Raw genomic sequence first — 17,628 nt, 5'->3', positions numbered from 1 at the left:
TGAATCATGAAGGCAGCTGCATCAGGTCTGCACTGTCCAAGATGGCCTCACTGCCACATCTGACGGTTGACTCTGGCTGGTGGCTGGAGCTCTCGGTTCTTCTTGAGGTCTGTCATCTGCCAGCAGGCCAGCCCAGACTCAAGGGGGGAAAGTTCCTCCACAGCCTGATGGGAGGAGCCGCAAAGAATTTGTAGCTATATTTAACCTACCACAGTAAACTAATGCTTTTTACTTGAAAAAAAAAGATGTTAAAGGTAGTAATAATCATCTGTAATAATGCGATTAGTGAAAAATTCTAAACAAAAAATATAAAGAATAATTATCACCAGTATTCGTACCACCTAGAGAAAACCAGTGAGAACATTTTATTATACGTCTTTCCTATTCTAAGTATATTTATGTGTGTGTGTATTTATATATAAAATTTTGTGAGCATTCCCATGTAATTCAATATTTTTGAGAAATGTATTGTTTAGCAACTGTGTGACTAATGTTTTTTTTTTAACCCATGGGAATTTATTTTTAACTTAATTTTTATCAAATTAATACATTCTCATGGCAAAGAAGCAAAGAAGGGCTTATAATAATGTGTCCCTTGCCCCACCCCTTCCCATTTCCAGCCCTGCTTTCTAGAGGAAGCTGCTCAGTTTCTGTTTCTAGTTCTTCTGCTGGTGGCCTCCTTCACTCTGAATAACAAACTTATGGCTTTTTTTTTTCTTTTTTTTCTGAGAAAATAATTTGAGACATTATCTTTTGACTCCTTCCTATGAAAAATTAGGATGTAATAGACCTATACCCAGTGCAGGAATCTCCCAGAGAGTGGTTACCCAGCCTCTGCTTGAATGCTTCCAGAGATGGAGAGCTTACTATCCCTTGTAGCAGCCCATCCCATTGTTCCCAGTGTTCTTATTTTAGAATAGCTTCCAGGCTTGCTTCAGGGTCAGATCTTTTTAGTCCAGCAGCATAATTGGACCAAATTAGTTGTTCTTAAATACCAGACAATTAAAAAATAATAAAATACCCATTTATTGAGTGTGTATGGAAAAAAAGCAAAGGATAGAATGATATAAATTGTCCAGGCCCATCCCTACCCCTGCCATTTTCTTCTACCCCTGGCTTCAGGGAGAATTTTTTTTTTTTGGCAGCGTTGGGTCTTCATTGCTGCGTGCAGGCTTTCTCTAGTTGCGGTGAGCGGGGGCTACCCTTCGTTGTGGTGAGCGGGCTTCTCATTGTGGTGGCTTCTCTTGTTGTGGAGCACGGGCTCCAGGCAAGTGGGCTTCAATAGTTGCAGAGCGTGGGCTCAGTAGTTGTGGCTCGCGGGCTCTAGAGCGCAGGCTCAGTAGTTGTGGCGCACGGACTTAGTTGCTCTGTGGCATGTGGGATCTTCCCGGACCAGGGCTCCAACCTGTGTCCCCTGCATTGGCAGGCGGATTCTTTACCGCTGTGCCACCAGGGAAGTCCCTTCAGGGAGACTTTTATATGTAGGCTGGCATTCTTCCCCCAGAATGGATGCTGTAATGTGATGGCCTTTTCCCTACCCTGGCTTTGCAGTGTGTGATCCTTGTCTTTCCTGTCCTGGGAGAGCCAGAGGAGTGGGCTTAGGGCTTTAGGGTGTCTTGTTAATTGGATGTAGGCAGTGTCAAGCGCAGGCTCAGATCTTTTCTTGTGCTGTCCCCCGCTCCTGTCCATCAAGAGCAGGAGGCGACTTTCTATTGAATCCTCTCCTCAAAAGTTCATTTCCTGCTAAGGCCTGGACAAGAAGGGAGGCCTAACTACTATATCTTACTTAGAAAGACCATTTAAATAAATCAGAACATCCTTCAGTCTAGATTGTGTTGCCCGGTCCATGATTGTCTTTGGTTTGTATACACTTTGAGCTGCTCATTATCTGAAGGCCAAACATTAACATGGCCTTAGGAGCCTTTGCAAGGGGAGCAAATCATTTATCACATTGTGCAGAGGAAATGTTCTGGATACAGGCCGACACCTGTTTACTTTTTATCCCAACCACTTAATTTAGATGGTTACAAACAGCTTTAGGAAATCCTGTTTTGTTAGAAAGTTCTTTCTTGTTTTTTTAAAATTTTAAATTGTGGTAAATTATACATAACCTATAATTTACCACTTTAACCATTTTAAAGCTTATGGTTCGGTGGCGTTAAATTCATTCACATTGTTGTGCAATCATCGCCACCATCCATCTCCAGAACGCTTTCCATCTTGCAAAACGGAAACTCTATACCCATTAAATAGTAACTTCCCATTCACCCCTACCTCCAGCCCCTGTGACCACCACTTTACTCTCTGTCTCTATGAGTTTGACTACTCTAAGTACTCTAAGTACCTCATATAAGTGGAATCATTCCGTATTTGTCTTTTTGTGAGCGATTTATTTTACTTAGGATAACATCCTCAGGATTCATCCATGTTATAACCTGTGCCAGAATTTCCTCCCCTTTTAAAGCTGAATAATGTTCCATTGTAGATATATACCATATTTTATCTGTTCATCCGTAGTTGGACACTTGGGTTGCTTCCACTTTTTTTGACTATTGTGAATAATGCTGCTATGAACATGGGTGTATAAATATCTGTTTGGGTCTCTGCTTTCAATTCTTTTGAGTATATACCCAGAAGTGTAGTTGCTACATCGTATGGTAATACTATTTTTAATTTTTTGAAGAACCACTATACTGGTTTCCACAGTGGCTGCACCTTACATTCCTACATTCCTGTCAGCAATGTGCAGGGTTCCAATTTCTTCATAGCCTAGCCAACACTTAGCACTTTCTTCCTTCTTTCCTTCCTTCCTCCCTCCCTCTCTCTTTCTTTCTCTCTCTCTTTCTTCCTTCCTTCCTTCCTTTCTCTCTTTCTTTTTCTTTCTCTCCCTCCCTCCCTCCCTTCCTCTCTTTCTTTCTTTCAAATAGCCATCCTTATGGGTGTGGTATTGTGGTTTTGATTTGCATTTCCACAATAAATAGTGATGTTGACCATCTTTTCATGTGCTTACTGGCTCTTTGTATATCTTTTTATGAGAACTGTCTATTCAAGAAGAAAGTTCTTTCTCATGTGAATCCAAATCTGGCCTCAGTGGGCCTTGGTCTCCAGGGTAACCTCTGATAAGTCTGCTAGTCTGCGCTCTCTGAATTCTTCTGGAATTCCCAGGGGACTCATATCTGTTTGGGCTTCTGTTCCCAGGCTGTTGTATGGGATGGCTTGTGGATTCCTTACCTGTCTGGTCACCTTCCCTTAAAGCTGGTCTCATTTGTGGATGTTCCTCTTTAAATTGTTGACGTTCTCCTGACAGCGGAAGATGGTGTAGCAGAGACATGTCTCTGACTTTTCAGCCTCAGGTCCTGTGCTTCTGTGACTTGCTACAGTGACTGTGTAAGCTCAGACAGAACTCTTGGCCTCTGTTCACATAAGCAGTTGAAGAGTTTGAGCTCTCCATTCTCTACATGTGTGGGGTTTTTTTTTCGGGGGGGGGTTCTTCAAAACCCCAGTGGTGAATGTCCAAGAGAGATACCAGCTTCTCCCCTCTCCACTGAGGGCAGAGCAAGAGGAACTTGGATGATTCTGGTGCAAGAAGAACTTAGGCTGGAAATTGGGGAGCACTTCTGGAAAATGAGAGGGAGGTTAGGTGTGTTTTACTGACGGTAGAGTTATTTGACTGTTTGGGACATGTCAGTGCACTAGATACTGCATCGATGGGCTTTCCAACCCCAAGGACCTGCCTCTAGCCCTCAAAGCTCACGCAGATAGGATGCCCCTGCCTAGGTGTGGGGGATATGACACAGAGGTCAAGGGAACTACATTGCACCTGGGAATCATGTTGTATGACCTTAGTAAAGTTAGTTTACCTCTCAAAGCCTCAGTCTTGTCATCTGTAAAATGGAGATGACATGACCTGTCTTGTCCCCTCTGGGAATTTTTATGAATTTAGTGAGAAAACATTCTTTAGAAATAATAACCCGTACTGCAAATGTAGAAGGATTAGCAATTTGCAGTGCCATGTTGATTGGTTCTTGGGATAAAGAGAGTGGGGCTATGGGCATCCTAGAATTGCCCTGGATACAATCCTGGACCCACTGAATTAGAATGTGGAATGGTATTTTCGAAAGCTTTCCCAGTGATTATAGAATGTGCTGTGGGGCTGGGGGAGCATCCCATTGTACTTGATAAGGCTGTGGAGCTGACAATACTTGGGGCAGTTTAGAAAGAGCAGGAAAAGCTTCATGGAGGAGGTGACATTTGAGTTATGTCCTGGAGGATGTATAAGAGTTTCCCAGGTAGAGAATGGGGCTTATAGGCAGCGGGAACAGCAGGTGCAAAGGCACGGACTGTGAACAAGGGCAGGGCCTTTTGGTGGGGCTGGAGCACAGATGTGTGGGTGGGAGGTCCCAGTGGGGCAGGTGGAGGCAGGCTACTCCTGCAGGAAGGCCTGCAGAGAGTGGGGGTGGAGGGGGGGCTGGTAGAGGCCTGGGGGAGGGGATTGAGGAGTCTGGACTTCAGTGAGTGCTGCCCCCTTGAGGCCAAGGCCTGGCCGCACACAGTCTGTGGCCACAGCAAGGTTCCCTGGGTGAACGCCGGGCGCACAGTCACCCAGTCTGGGGCCCCTGTTCCGGCCAGCAAGGCCAGGTGACTGCTGACAGCACCTGCTGCCGGCACTCATCGAGTCCCTGCATGTCAGGGCTGATGTCACCCTGATGTCAGGGCAGGAAGAAGAGCTTATACATTGACAGGCGGCTGGTCAGCCGCTCTTCCCAGAGTGGGAGTTCTTCCAGATTTGTCCTTTCCGGTAGCACGGGCAGGACTGGCATCTGGCAAGTCTGTGGACCCTTTGCACAGCGAGCTTGGGGCAAAGTGCTAGGGAAAAGCCCATTAGGCATAAGAGGGTTATTTCCTGCTCCCTTTAACTCCCTCTCACACCCTGCTCACTGACACCTGGAAAATAATTAGAACCACTTGTGACAGGTAGCGAGTGACATGGACCCATTCTTTGGAATCACACTGTTGAGGAGGTGCCAGAGGTTTGCATCCGCAAGGCCTTTGGGGTGCCCAGAGGCCAGGGCTGTGGACTCTCCGGGCAGATGTGTCTCCCTGGCCCGATCCCTGAAGCCACGTACTGTCACCTCAAACCCTCCGGTCCCATTTTGGGGGCGTTCACTGTGTTCCTCTCCTTGGCACCCCCGAGGGGGAAATTGTGCAGGTTAAAGGGCACTTGGGGACACGTTTCTGAAGAGACTGTGCCCCGTTCAACCGTCAGTGTGCATCCCCTGCCTCCGCTCTCGCGCTGTTTTCCACGGCGTCTCCATGTGCCCCTTCCACGGGGTGGCCTCTCCACGTCCACTCTGTGCATTGTCCTCGCTGGGCACAGGCGGACTGGGCTCCGGTTGCTGGCCCTACCCCTGCACAGTGCGACCTTAGGGAAGTGCCTGACGGAGCCCAGGTGTGCTTAGTTGTCAAATGGGAATAACAGGCCTGCCTCAAAACCCCGAAAACCAAAAAACCCGCCTCACAGGGTTGTGGTGAGGATTAAACGAGATGGAGAGCCGTTTGCACCCAGCCCTGCACGTGGTAAGTGTATACCAAATGCCAGCCATTCACACGTGTCTCAGGCCACACCTGTCCCTGGAGCTCTGGATTCTTGTCTCCACTCTGCCCAGAGCTGGGCCCACACCCTCCCTCACAAACCTCCCTGTATTCCTTGTCCAGAGAAGGACACCACCACCCAGCCTGCTCCCTGAGCCGGGACATCCCCAGGACATCAGGCTAGACACCCCCCTTCCTTGGCTCAGGTTCTTGTCCCATCTCAAAAGAATTCTTTAAAAATAAATAAATAAATAAATAAATAAATAAATAAATAAGTTAGTTTATTTTTGGCTGCATTGGATCTTCGTTGCTGTGCGCAGGCTTTCTCTAGTTGCAGCGAGCGGGAGCTACTCTTTGTTGCGGTGTGAGGGCTTCTCATTGCAGTGGCTTCTCTTGCTGCAGAGCACACGCCCTAGGCGCGCGGGCTTCAGTAGTTGTGGCATGCAGGCTCAGTAGATGTGGCACACGGGCTTAGTTGCTCCGCGGCATGTGGGGTCTTCCTGGACCAGGGCTTGAACCCGTGTCCCCTGCATTGGCAGGCGGATTCTTAACCACTGTGCCACCAGGGAAGCCCTCGACAGAATTCTTATAACGACCCCCGAAACTGATCTCTGTCTCTGGTGTGTGAGCAGCAGGCCATCCTCCATGCCACTGCTACGGGCATCTTTCTAGATCACAAGCCTGCATATCGCTCCCACACCCTCCCTGATAGCTCAGAGCTTCCTGGGATTTCTATAAAATTTCAAAGAGAATTTTGGGGACCAAATAAGGTCACCAACTTTTAATTTTGCAAAGTAAGGACATAAAGTTAAATGGTTAAGTAAAAAGTTGCTATTGCCATTGACCATCACCATTATTTCATAAAGGAGAGGCTGAAACAAGGGCTTAAGCTCAGAAGGAAGACACTTGGGCGACCATACACCGTGCAAATATCCATGCTGCCTTGTCCGTCTTTTTCTCCTTTGGCCCCAGACCGATAGGCTTCTCCACAGATCATTCTGGGTGGTGTTGGGGTTACAGCTGGAGGTTACTTCTTTCTCCTCAGGAGACTGTCAGCTCCTTGGTGAGGTTTTTTTGTTTTGTTTTGTTTTTTTCATGAATGGAGGGGCCGTGATTAACTTGCTAGTTGGTGGTTTACACATTGTGAGGGAAGGTGTGAAGCTCAGAGTGGAAGGTGCTGCTCAGCTTGTGGGTTCCTGTGTCCCCGCCCCCAACCCCTCTCTGGGAATGTCTGGCTTTGTGGTTTCTCCCTCTTCCCTTGTGTCCTCATCTCTCTGACCCTCTCTGGCTTCCTTTTACTTTCCTTTTCCTCTTCTTATTCTCAGCCCACTCCTATGTTCCCTCTATGTACTCCAACCCTGGAGCCCAGTGGCCCATATCTTAACTGGTTATAATATACAATTTAAAAAGATTGTGTGAGTGGGACTTCCCTGGTGGCGCAGTGGTTAAGAATCCGCCTGTCAATGCAGGGGAACACGGGTTCGAGCCCTGGTCCGGGAAGATCCCACATGCCGCGGAGCAACTAAGCCCGTGCGCCACAACTACTGAGCCTGCACTCTAGAGCCCACGAGCCACAACGACTGAGCCCGCGTGCCACAACTACTGAAGCCCCCGGTGCCTAGAGCCCTTGCTCTGCAGCAAGAGAAGCCACCGCAACGACAAGCAGCTCCTGCTCTCCGCAACTAGAGAAAGCCCACATGCGGCAACGAAGACCCAGTGCAGCCAGAAATATAAATAAATAAATAAATTTATTAAAAAATAATAAATAAAATAAAATGTTATTGCTATACCCAAGGTCATCTAGGTTTAAAAAAAATTATTGTGTTAGGAAATGTTTTATATTCTCTGCTCTGAATTTTGAGAGTTGGGTCAGTTTTTAAACAGATATTATTTTGTGCCGCCTGAGTGCTAGGTCCTTTCAGCCTGTGATCCCAGGTGATCTGTGCAGGAGGAAGTTATCCCCTTGCTTAGAAGTGAAGAAACAAGGCCTAAAAGAGGTTAAGTGTCTTGACCAAGGTTACACATCTGTATGAAGACCTCTGCCATCTTTTATATTGGATTTATCTATTCCAAGACCCAAGCAAGCAAACCCAAATCCGTTCTCAGTTAACAGAAATAAGTCTCTTGTTTTAAAAACTTGTGTGGAAGAAACTCACAGGTGGTCTTTATCAGTCTCACTTATTGGAGTATGGTCATTCATTCACTCACTTTGTTATGAATATAAAAGTACACCTTACAATCTGGAAATATTAATACAAGGGACACACTCAGTGTTGCTGTTAATGTATCAAATAGTCTTTTTTTCCAAGTGATTTTTTCCACAATTAATATTTTTCTAACTACAAAGTTTTTCAGCAAGATGCCAGGCCTGTGTTAAGAAGTGAGTTTACGAAGATGAGTAAGATACAGTCCCTGAATTTGAGACATGTTCAATCTAGAGGTGATTTTTTTTTTTTTAACAAAGGGGAAAAAAAGAGTATTCTTGGAGTCAGAAAGCCTTAACACTTGTTTCTTACAAAACTTCAGGCAAGCTATTTAACCTCCCTGTGCCTCATTCTCCCCATATGTAAAGTGGGGATAAAAATGGTACCAATCTCAGAGTACTGTTGTGAGAATTAAATGAGTTAACTCATGTAAAGTAGGTAGAATGGTGCCTGGCACATAGTAAGTGCTCAATAAATATTAGGCATTGTTATTATTGCTGTTTTGTCTAGTTACCACCACCACTATCCTTACCCCTGTAACCTCCTGGCACGTGGGGGGCACACGGGGGCACAAGGGGACCAGTGAATGATGGTTCCTTCCCCTCTTTCACCCAGCATGCTAGCTGAAGGGAGGCATTGGGAAATATAAAATACTTTAGGAGAAATATGAAATACTTCTGTCCAAACAGAAAAAAAAAATGTGCTCACAGATGTTGCTAATGTTTTATAGCCTCCTGAGCCTCCATGTCTCTGTAAACCTGAGATAATAGTACCTGCCTCGTATATTGCTGTGAGCCGTCAGCATCACGTAGGCTGAGAACCACTTGGGACTGGAGTAGGGCGAGCTTCCACAAAGGGCGCTGCTAGAAATACTAGTAATATTCTATTAGTATGCAGTTAGTATTATTAACCTAACTTATTTCTTCCGACCCTGATCCCCAGTTTTTTCATCTGTAAAATGGAAATGATTATTAGTAATAATGATGCAAAAGTTGCTCCATCTCAGGGGACAAATGGTCTGAATCAGGGGTCCCCATCATCATCTAGGGAACTTTTTACAAAAAGTTATTTATTTCTTTCTTTTTAAATTTTTATTCTGTTTGGCTGTGTTGGGTCTTCGTTGCTGTGTGCGGGCTTTCTCTAGTTGTGGTGAGCGGGGGCTACTCTTCGTTGTGGTGCGTGGGCTTCTCATTGCAGCGGCTTCTCTTGTTGCGGGGCATGGGCTCTAGGTGTGCGGGCTTCAGTAGTTGCAGCATGTGGGCTCCGTAGTTGTGGCTCGCGGGCTTAGTTGCTCCGTGGCATGTGGGATCTTCCCAGACTAGGGATCGAACCCATGTCTCCTGCATCGGCAGGTGGATTCTTAACCACCGTGCCACCAGTGAAGTCCCTAGGGAGCTTTTTAAAAAGTCTTGTTATGTAAGACAATCTTACTATGCATTAGAAAAATTTTGTCCATTCTGGTAACATTCCTGGGTTACTTGAGATAAAATTCCTATCTTATCCCTGGAAATCTGAGCCACCAAAGGTTAAACATCCTTTTCTGGACCATGTACCATGTTGGGGGGTCAGAGCTGAGGGTTGAAAGTATACTGGTCTCCCTTTCTTCCTGAAACATGTCTCTGGGCTTGGGGAACCTTTTCAAAACCCTGATGTCTGAATCCTATCCTGGAGATCCTGAGGCCATAGGTCAAGGATGGGACCTCAAAAGCCACCAGTGATGCTGAACATGTCTGGGTTTGGGAACCACTGCACTGAATGACCATCCATGGTCAGCCATGTTTCCTATGTAGCGTTGCCCCTGTCTCCCGGTTTTAGCTTTCATTCTAGTATCCCCGCCCCCTCCTTTAATCCTTCAATCACCCCCTGCTATGAGTCTAACTGTTCTCTGCTAGGCTGGTCTGGGAGGAACACACAGGAATACGAGACTGTGTCCCTCCCATTTATCCTAGGTTGATTTGGGGCTAACTTGATGTATGACCTTGGACAAGTTGCTTTCCCTCTCTGGGCCTCTGTTTCCTCTCTGTACAATGCGGAGGGTGAACATGCTCTTGTGTCCCTTCCACTGCTGCTAGTGTGTGGTTTTTCTCCCCTCCTGGGAAGTCACACTCCCTCTGGAAATTCTGTCCTGAGCAGAAGTAGGGTCACCCTCTCCTCCAACCCCTTGCTAGCCCTTCTACTCCTGGCTCAGGGAGGCTCGACATCTTTGTGTAAACCGGTTCTGTGGTATTTTTAATTTCTTGATGGAAAAATGATGAACTGAAAAGAAAATATTTTAAACTCCAGAGCATTCCACACATTGCCTGTCAGGGTTCAGCGCCTGGTCCCTCGGGCCCACGTTTGCCGCTGAGCCTGGCTTTGTGTCAGCACTCTCGCTTTGATACTTGGCCTTCTGCAGCCTTGCGGGTTTCTGCAGAAACGTGGTTCCCATGGAGGGAGACGGGCCTGGGAGGGTGCCCAGTCCACCTCCCTTCTCGGGCAAAGTGTATTAAGCCCACCCAGGCAGGTGAGAATCTGTTGTTTATATTTTTTTAAAAGTATGTATTTATTTGGCTGTGCCGGGTATTAGTTGCGGCATGCGGGATCTAGTTCCCTGACCAGGGATCAAACCGGGGACGCCTGCATTAGGAGCACGGAGTCTTAACCGCTGGACCACCAGGGAAGTCCCCAGAATCTGTTGTTTAAATAAATATTTTTTATTGCAAAAATGTGCATAAAGGAAATTAAAATTTTAATGGTGTTTATATCTAGTGCTGTGTATCCTTCCAACTTTTTTTCCTCTGTGTGAATATATATATTGCAATATATCATATAACATATAATGAAAAATGATATAAATGTGTTTCTTTAGAAGCTCTGGATCAAACTCTGTGGCCTTTTTCTTGTCTTGAATTTTTCATAAAACATAGCATATTCTTAGCTGTTTTCTAAATTTTTTTTTTTTTTTTTGCGGTACATGGGCCTCCCACTGTTGTGGCCTCTCCCGCTGTGGGGCACAGGCTCCGGACGCACAGGCTCAGCGGCCATGGCTCACGGGCCCAGCCGTTCCGCGGCATGTGGGATCTTCCCGGACCGGGGCACGAACCCACGTCCCCTGCATCGGCAGGCGGACTCTCAACCACTGCACCACCAGGGAAGCCCTCTAAAATATTTTTAAAGGCTATTACAATATGTGGCTATATCATAATTTATATAGCTAGTCCTCTAGGTTTGGATATTTGTTTGTTTCCAGCATAAAATTCATTGTGACGAATTTTATTCCATCAGATAGGACTTTCAGCATCCATGAATCATTAATAATGACTCTTCTATCCACAGAATCCAAGAGTTCTCCAGCTGAGACTGAGCTGCCCCCCTCCACACAGGTGAGCTCATGTTCTTGTCAAAGGGTCACGGCAACAGCACCTAGTGTTAAGGGTTGTGGGCTGGCATCAGGCAGAAATTGGTTTAAATCCCAGCTCTGCCACTTACTAGAAACATGGCCACGGGCAACTTGCCTGTCCTTTTCACACCTCTGTAAAGCAGGGTAAGAGCAGTTCTCGTCCCGGGGATGTGGGCCATGGAAAGTGTGGAGCGGTGCCGGTCTAGCTCACTGAGCTGCTCTGTGTCTGGTGCCTGCTGTTTCATCTCTGAACCTCTGGGCACCACTAACAGCTTAGCCTGTGACTCACATTCAGTTTTTCTGAGCTCTTCCCCTGTGGACTCCTGGTGTCATAATTTTCTGGAAAGAGGATTACTTCTGAAGCTGCTCAACAAATCCTCGAGTAATCCAATTTCCCATCCAACTACAACTCCTCTCCTGGCCCTTAATTCCCTAAATGCTAAGCTGGGAGGCTCAGCCACTCTTGGAGCTGGACAGCACAGGGAAGGAGCCTAGGGTCCTGCACCTTGGCTATGTTGGATGCAGGACTGTCCAGGCACCAGTGGAAGCAGCTCCAAGGTGAAGCCCATGCCTGTGGGGCTGGAGCGTGGAGGGAACTGACACTGAGAACTTGCCACGCCGTGCTAGGCTCTGAGCCTGGCGTTTGCTAACTCATTTCATCCTTAGGATAACCAAGATTTGGGTGTCAGGATGGTTGTGCCTACAAGGGAGGAAAAGTGATGCCCACGTGGGTTAAGAAACTTGCCCAGGGTTACATAGCTAGTAAGTGGTGGATCCAAAGTTCTAGCCTGTGGTTTTCCTAGTAAGTGGTGGTATCCACGCCCTGGGACCGGACCCGTAATACAACTGCTGCTTCAGGGTATCTATTGATTCTCCTCTGTGGAAGGTGCTGTGCTCTTAAGCTCCTGGTAGAGTGGCAGATGGGAAGAAATCCCCACCTTGAGTAGGCAAGCTGTTAGATATAAATAATAGTGCAAAAGTTGAGATTGACAGCTCAGACATGGAGAGGTCCATGAGATAGAGAAAGGAATGCCTTGGGTGGATCAGGCAGGGGGTTAAGGAGGAGGTGGCACCTGAGCTGGGTCCTGAATGATGGTGGAATCTGCAGAAACAGGCTTACAGTCAGGAATGTCTCTTTTAGGCACCTACTACTAATGAAGATAATGAAAATATTTTCTCCAAAGATTCTGCAAATGCAACAAGCCTCCCAGGTAAGGACTGGATATTTTTGTATTTCTATGGCCTATGGGATGCAAAAGAACTTGTCTCTGCAGAAAGTCCTTTTCTTTTTGGAAATATTGGCAGAGGACCAGTCTGCTTAATGAAAAGGATCAATGGCAGAAATATTCTTTTTTGTTACTTTATACCTCCAAGTTTGATATTGTTAGCTATGATATAGTGAGGAGACCATAAGAAGGGTGGGATAAGTCAGTAAAATACTTCACAATTGGCCCAGAATACAAATGAATGTGCTACCAACAAAATTATTGGAGTCTGAAATGCAATACGCTTTGAGGAATGGAATAAATCTTTGCTTCGGAAACCCTTGATTTCAATGGTTCTGATTCCCTATACCTGTGAGACCAGGAAAACTTAGTAACATTCTCATCAAGAAAGATCCCAGCCAAAAAAAGGAAAGAAAAAAGAAAGATCCCAGGTCCTGTGCTTTTTTACTCTATGTATGGCACTCATGGGGTCCAGACTCTGGAGGCTCGGTAGCTGAGTAGATCCAGCTGATGGCTTTCTGAGGAAGGCCTTGGCCTCCTTACCTTTACCTGGGCAGATTCCTGCCACACCTGATGCTGGACGCCCATGCTCTGTCATCCCAGTTGCAAAGCCCTACCTAGTGCAGTGCACCTGGGGGGACCTACTAAACACCTGAGGCTAAGCTCTGCCTGCACAGCTGGGGACTCAGAGGGAATTGAACGCATCCCTGCTCTCCAGGAGTCTACCATCCCGGGGGCAGGCTCTGGTAAAGAGTAAAGTAGTAACTAACAGAGAGCAGAGTGTGAGACTGGCCAAAAGAGAGCCATAGATAAAGCAAAGTGGGATTTAGAGACTTGAGAGAACATGTCCATTGGGGGAATCAGAGAAAGTTCATGGAGGAGGTGCCGTTTGAAATGAGCCTTAAATGATATGGGTGGAATGGCAGGAGGTTGGGGCAGCAGTTCAGGGGCTGCTGTGGAGGAAGGACCTTGGAGTCTTCTCCATCTGCTCTCACTGATGATCTATCTCATTCAGCCCCATGTCTTTAAAGACCATCTATGGGCTCATGACTCCCAAACTTCTAGCTCCATCTCTAACCTTTCCACTAAGATCCAGACTCGTGTATCCAACTGCCTAGGTGACGTGTCCACCTGGATACCTACTAAAAATCTCAAACTGAATGTGCCTAAAAGAGAATGCTTGATGCCTCCCCGCCTCTTCAACCCAAATCTGTTCTTATCCTTCTTCCTCATCTCAGGAACTGACACCACATCTTCTGGGTTGCTGGGGCCAGGGAATTAGACATGCTTCCTCTTCTATCCCTCATCCCATGTCCAGTCCCTCAGCAGGTCCTGCCAGTTGTATCTCGAGGCACGTCCAGGAGCTGACCACTTCTCACCTCCTCCACTGCCAACACCCGGTCCAGCCACTGCTGTCTTTCCTCCTGTAGGACTTTAGGAGCTGCCTGCTTGTCTCCTGGCTTTTAGTCTTAATCACCAATAGACTCTTTTCCAACCACCAGCCAGAATGATTCTTTTTTTTAAAAAATTTATTTATTTTATTTATTATTTATTTTTGGCTGCGTTGGGTCTTCATTGCTGCACGCGGGCTTTCTCTAGTTGTGGTGAGCGGGGGCTACTCTTCCTTGCGGTGCGTGGGCTTCAGTAGTTGTGGCTCACAGGCTTCAGAGCGCAGGCTCAGTAGTTGTGGCGCGCAGGCTTAGTTGCTTCGCGGCATGTGGGATCTTTCCAGACCAGAGCTCGAACCCGTGTCCCCTGCATTGGCAGGCGGATTCTTAACCACTGCGCCACCAGGGAAGTCCCCAGAATGATTCTTAAAACACAAATCCAAGCTCTCCTTCACTCAACACCATCTTCTCTCCTGGAGTAAAAGCCAAAGACCTAAGAAAGGCCCTAGTCTCCATGGGGTCAGGCCCCCAGTCTTTAGACCTCGCCTCCTCCTTTCTCCCTCTCACTCACTCTACCCTCCTCACTCTTCCACACATGCTCTACCTCATGGCCTTCTCGTCTGCTGCTTGCTCTGCCTTGGGTGCTCTTCCCCCGACCTCCACTAGGCCAGCCCCTTCATCCAGGCCTCTGCTCAAATGCCCCCTCCTCAGGGAGGCCTTTCCCCACCAGCCAATCTGACAGAACCCCCTGCTGTCACTCTTCCTTTCCTGTGCTTTGTTTTCCATCATTGCCCTTGTCACTGATGACATCATATTACATACGTATTTGTCTGTCTCGCTTGATTAGAATGTAAGATCCAGGAAGCCAGGAGCCTTTCTGTCATCCAATTCTCTGTATCCCTAAGGCTTAGAACAAAGCCTGGCACACGATAGACACTCAATAAATATTTGTTGAATTAATGAAGGGACAAATACAAAAGGTGATGAAATATTAGTAAACGAGTCAGCCAAGCTTACGTGAAATGGCTGTCTCTGCCAAGAGACGTAGGACATACTAGGAGAGACCCGTCCTTGTGGTCAGTGCCCACTACCAGCTGGGGCTCAAGGCAAAGCCTGATCCACTGGGCACTCGAACTGATGACTGGTAGGTGACATCTTCATCAGCACTGGGTACTGTTTGGGGCGGAAGGGGCTGAATCCCAAGTCCATGAGACTGCAAGTATCTGCATTGCCAGCAGGAGAGAATGATGGTAGACAGATGTACTCTCTGTCTAGTCCAGGGTCTCTCTCTGGCAGCCATGGGAAGGAGCTTTCTGTGGGAGGACGTGGCTGCTTGTGAAGCTAGTTTTTTTATTCTTTCTTTTTTTTTTTTTTTTTTTTGCGGTATGCGGGCCTCTCACTGTTGTGGCCTCTCCCGTTGCGGAGCACAGGCTCCGGACGCGCAGTCCCAGCGGCCATGGCTCACGGGCCCAGCCGCTCCGCGGCATGTGGAATCTTCCCAGACCAGGGCACGAACCCTTGTCCCCTGCATCGGCAGGCGGACTCTCAACCACTGCGCCACCAGGGCAGCCCGTGAAGCTAGTTTGTTCTTTTATTCATTCAATGAAATATTGGTGAGCCTGCTTTGTTCAAGGCACCACATGAGCCGTTGGGAGCAGTTGGGAAAAAGACACATGCGGTCCCGGCTTTCAGGGAGCTCAGACTGGAGGGGGTGGAGTAACCAGGAAGGGCGCGTAGCCAGCTTGGAGCAGGGTCACTTCTCAAAGGAAATGACATCACCTCATGTGAGACTCAAAGGTCCAGGAGGGACTGGACAGCAAAGAGGTGCAGTGAAGGTGGACGAGCGTTCTGGGGGAGAAGAGGACATGTGGGAAGAGCTCTGGGGGAAGAGGGAACATGGCATGAGGAAGACGGAATGAAGTTCATATGGCTGGGGCTTGAGTACCAAATGGGGAGACAGGCAAGAGGTGACACCCCACTGGGGAAAACTGCACCTGAACACTTGATTTAAAGCACCTGAGCCTCCGTGACATTGTCCTCGGTGGCGCTGCCGTCAGTGAGGTCCCCCAAGCCTCCGTTTCTGGCACTCCCTCTGTGCCTTGTGGGGCAGGCTGAATGCCACTAGAAAAGCCACTTTGAAAGTGAGTGGGAGTCTGTGGCTGGCCGCAGGCGCTCAGAAGCTCTGAGCTTGAGGTGTATCTCTTGCCAAGTGGTGGCATCCTGGGGTCTGTCAGGTTGTGCTGGGGGTGACTCCTGTAGAGGTGGCTTTGGCCAGAAAACTGGCAAGCTCGTCAAGGGGCCTGTTGCTTAACGCAGAGCTGTTTCCTCCTACAGGGGTGAGGTTCTGTTGAGGTTTTGACAGCACCTGCTGAGTGGTTTTTTCCCTTCTTTCCTCTGCTCCTCTCTTCCTCCTGCTCCTCTTCTTTCTCTTCCTTTTTTTTTTTTTTTCTAGTGCAAGATTCTACTTCGGTACCACTGCCCACCTTCCTGGTGGCTGGAGGAAGCCTGGCCTTCGGGACGCTCCTCTGTATTGGCATTGTCCTGAGGTGAGATGGGCCCGGGGGGTGGTCCTGTGGTGTTCTCATGTTTCTGATCTAGCTTTGCCAGGGCTAGGATGCTGGCAATGGGTTGGAGAGCCATGAATGGATTCAAGGTATATTTTAAAGGTAGAATTGACAAGATTTGATGACAGCTCAGAAGAGAAGAATGGAAGAGAGGGAGGAGTCAAGTCTGACCCTCAAGTTTCTGGCTTAAGCAATTGGGCAGATGGTGGGTGTCGTCCATGAAGAATGGAAAACACTGGAGGTAGAACAACTGAGTGAAAAGCGACGATTACATGTTGGCGCCACTGGGGAAACTCCAAGTGAACAAGTTTTGGAGGTAATTCAGATCATTGGCAGCAGGCAGGTGGTAGTTGGGGCCAGGGGAGAGGATGGGGCCAACAACGTAACCTGTGGAATACAATTGAAAAATTGTGTAGAGGGGGCGATGAGAAAGGGGCTGAGAAGGAGTGGCCTGACAGGGAGGAGAAGCAGCAGGAAAACCTGGCTGTGAACACCAGAGGGAGAAGTGTGTGTTAGACACTGAAGAAACCCCTTAGGCTCTGGGATTACGGTACGAATATGACCCTCCCTCTCCTCCAAGAGCCACGTACTAAAATCAGTAAAATACCACGAGAGAAGCACCACACCAGGGGTATGTGCACAGGTAACTCTGAAGTGCCTGGCTAGACATTCTTGGGAATACTCCATGTCTCCAAATAAGCAGACCTAGTGGATCACCTTTAAATGCCCTGTCCTAGTGCCCTCGTCTGGTCATGGTGAGGAAACACCACAGGTGAGGGCTCGGTTGGCACCCTGGTCACTGTAACGCCCCTGCCCATTTCATCCGAGTCTCTCTCTCCATTCGGTCATTGGTTTGTCTTTCGTTCCCAAGCTTGCGGAGAGATCACGTAACAGTGCTCCCAATGAATGGGCAATAAAGAAAACTTGCTATGTTCATGATTTTACTGCAGGAACTGGTAATTTTGCATATGCTGAAGCCCTAAAGGAAATCAGGCTGGGCTCTGACTTTGGATGGTGGTTCATTACAATAATATAGGTAGAGGAGAAACTTCACTGTGTTTTTCCTGTCTCTCCCCTTGTGTGTAACTTTCAAGGACTCTACCTGGTGGTTGTGAGAGGTGGTCTTTGAGGGTGCTTGGGAAGGAGGGGTAAGACCTCGGCAGAGAGCTTTTCCACATGTTACAGCTCATTGGATTCTCACAGTGACCCTGAAACAGCTCGCCCACCAAGGTGGTCTGGGTTGGAAGATGACAACTCAAGCTGTGTTCGGGTTGT

The 17,628-nt window shown here is 47.7% G+C and overlaps 2 protein-coding genes across 3 annotated transcripts in view; both read left to right on the top strand.

The window, feature by feature from the left end:
- Positions 1-17,628, top strand: part of IL6R (interleukin 6 receptor) — a 50,643-nt gene that overhangs the window by 24,791 nt on the left and 8,224 nt on the right. For both annotated transcript variants that reach the window (XM_060137693.1, XM_060137686.1), the window contains 3 exons: positions 11,112-11,158; positions 12,317-12,386; positions 16,242-16,335. In XM_060137693.1, the coding sequence (XP_059993676.1) occupies positions 11,112-11,158; positions 12,317-12,386; positions 16,242-16,335 (211 nt within the window). The remainder of the gene's footprint in view (positions 1-11,111; positions 11,159-12,316; positions 12,387-16,241; positions 16,336-17,628) is intronic.
- TDRD10 (tudor domain containing 10) overlaps positions 12,381-17,628 on the top strand; it is a 97,226-nt gene continuing 91,978 nt past the window's right edge. Inside the window, exons 1-2 of the mRNA XM_060137742.1 lie at positions 12,381-12,386; positions 16,242-16,335. The gene's annotated coding sequence lies outside the window, so the exon portion shown is untranslated. The remainder of the gene's footprint in view (positions 12,387-16,241; positions 16,336-17,628) is intronic.

This window comes from Lagenorhynchus albirostris, chromosome 2 (assembly GCF_949774975.1).
Source record: "Lagenorhynchus albirostris chromosome 2, mLagAlb1.1, whole genome shotgun sequence".
Taxonomy (NCBI): Eukaryota; Metazoa; Chordata; class Mammalia; order Artiodactyla; family Delphinidae; genus Lagenorhynchus; species Lagenorhynchus albirostris.
Note: the sequence above shows the minus strand (reverse complement) of the source record. Positions and strands in the feature narration are given on the sequence as shown.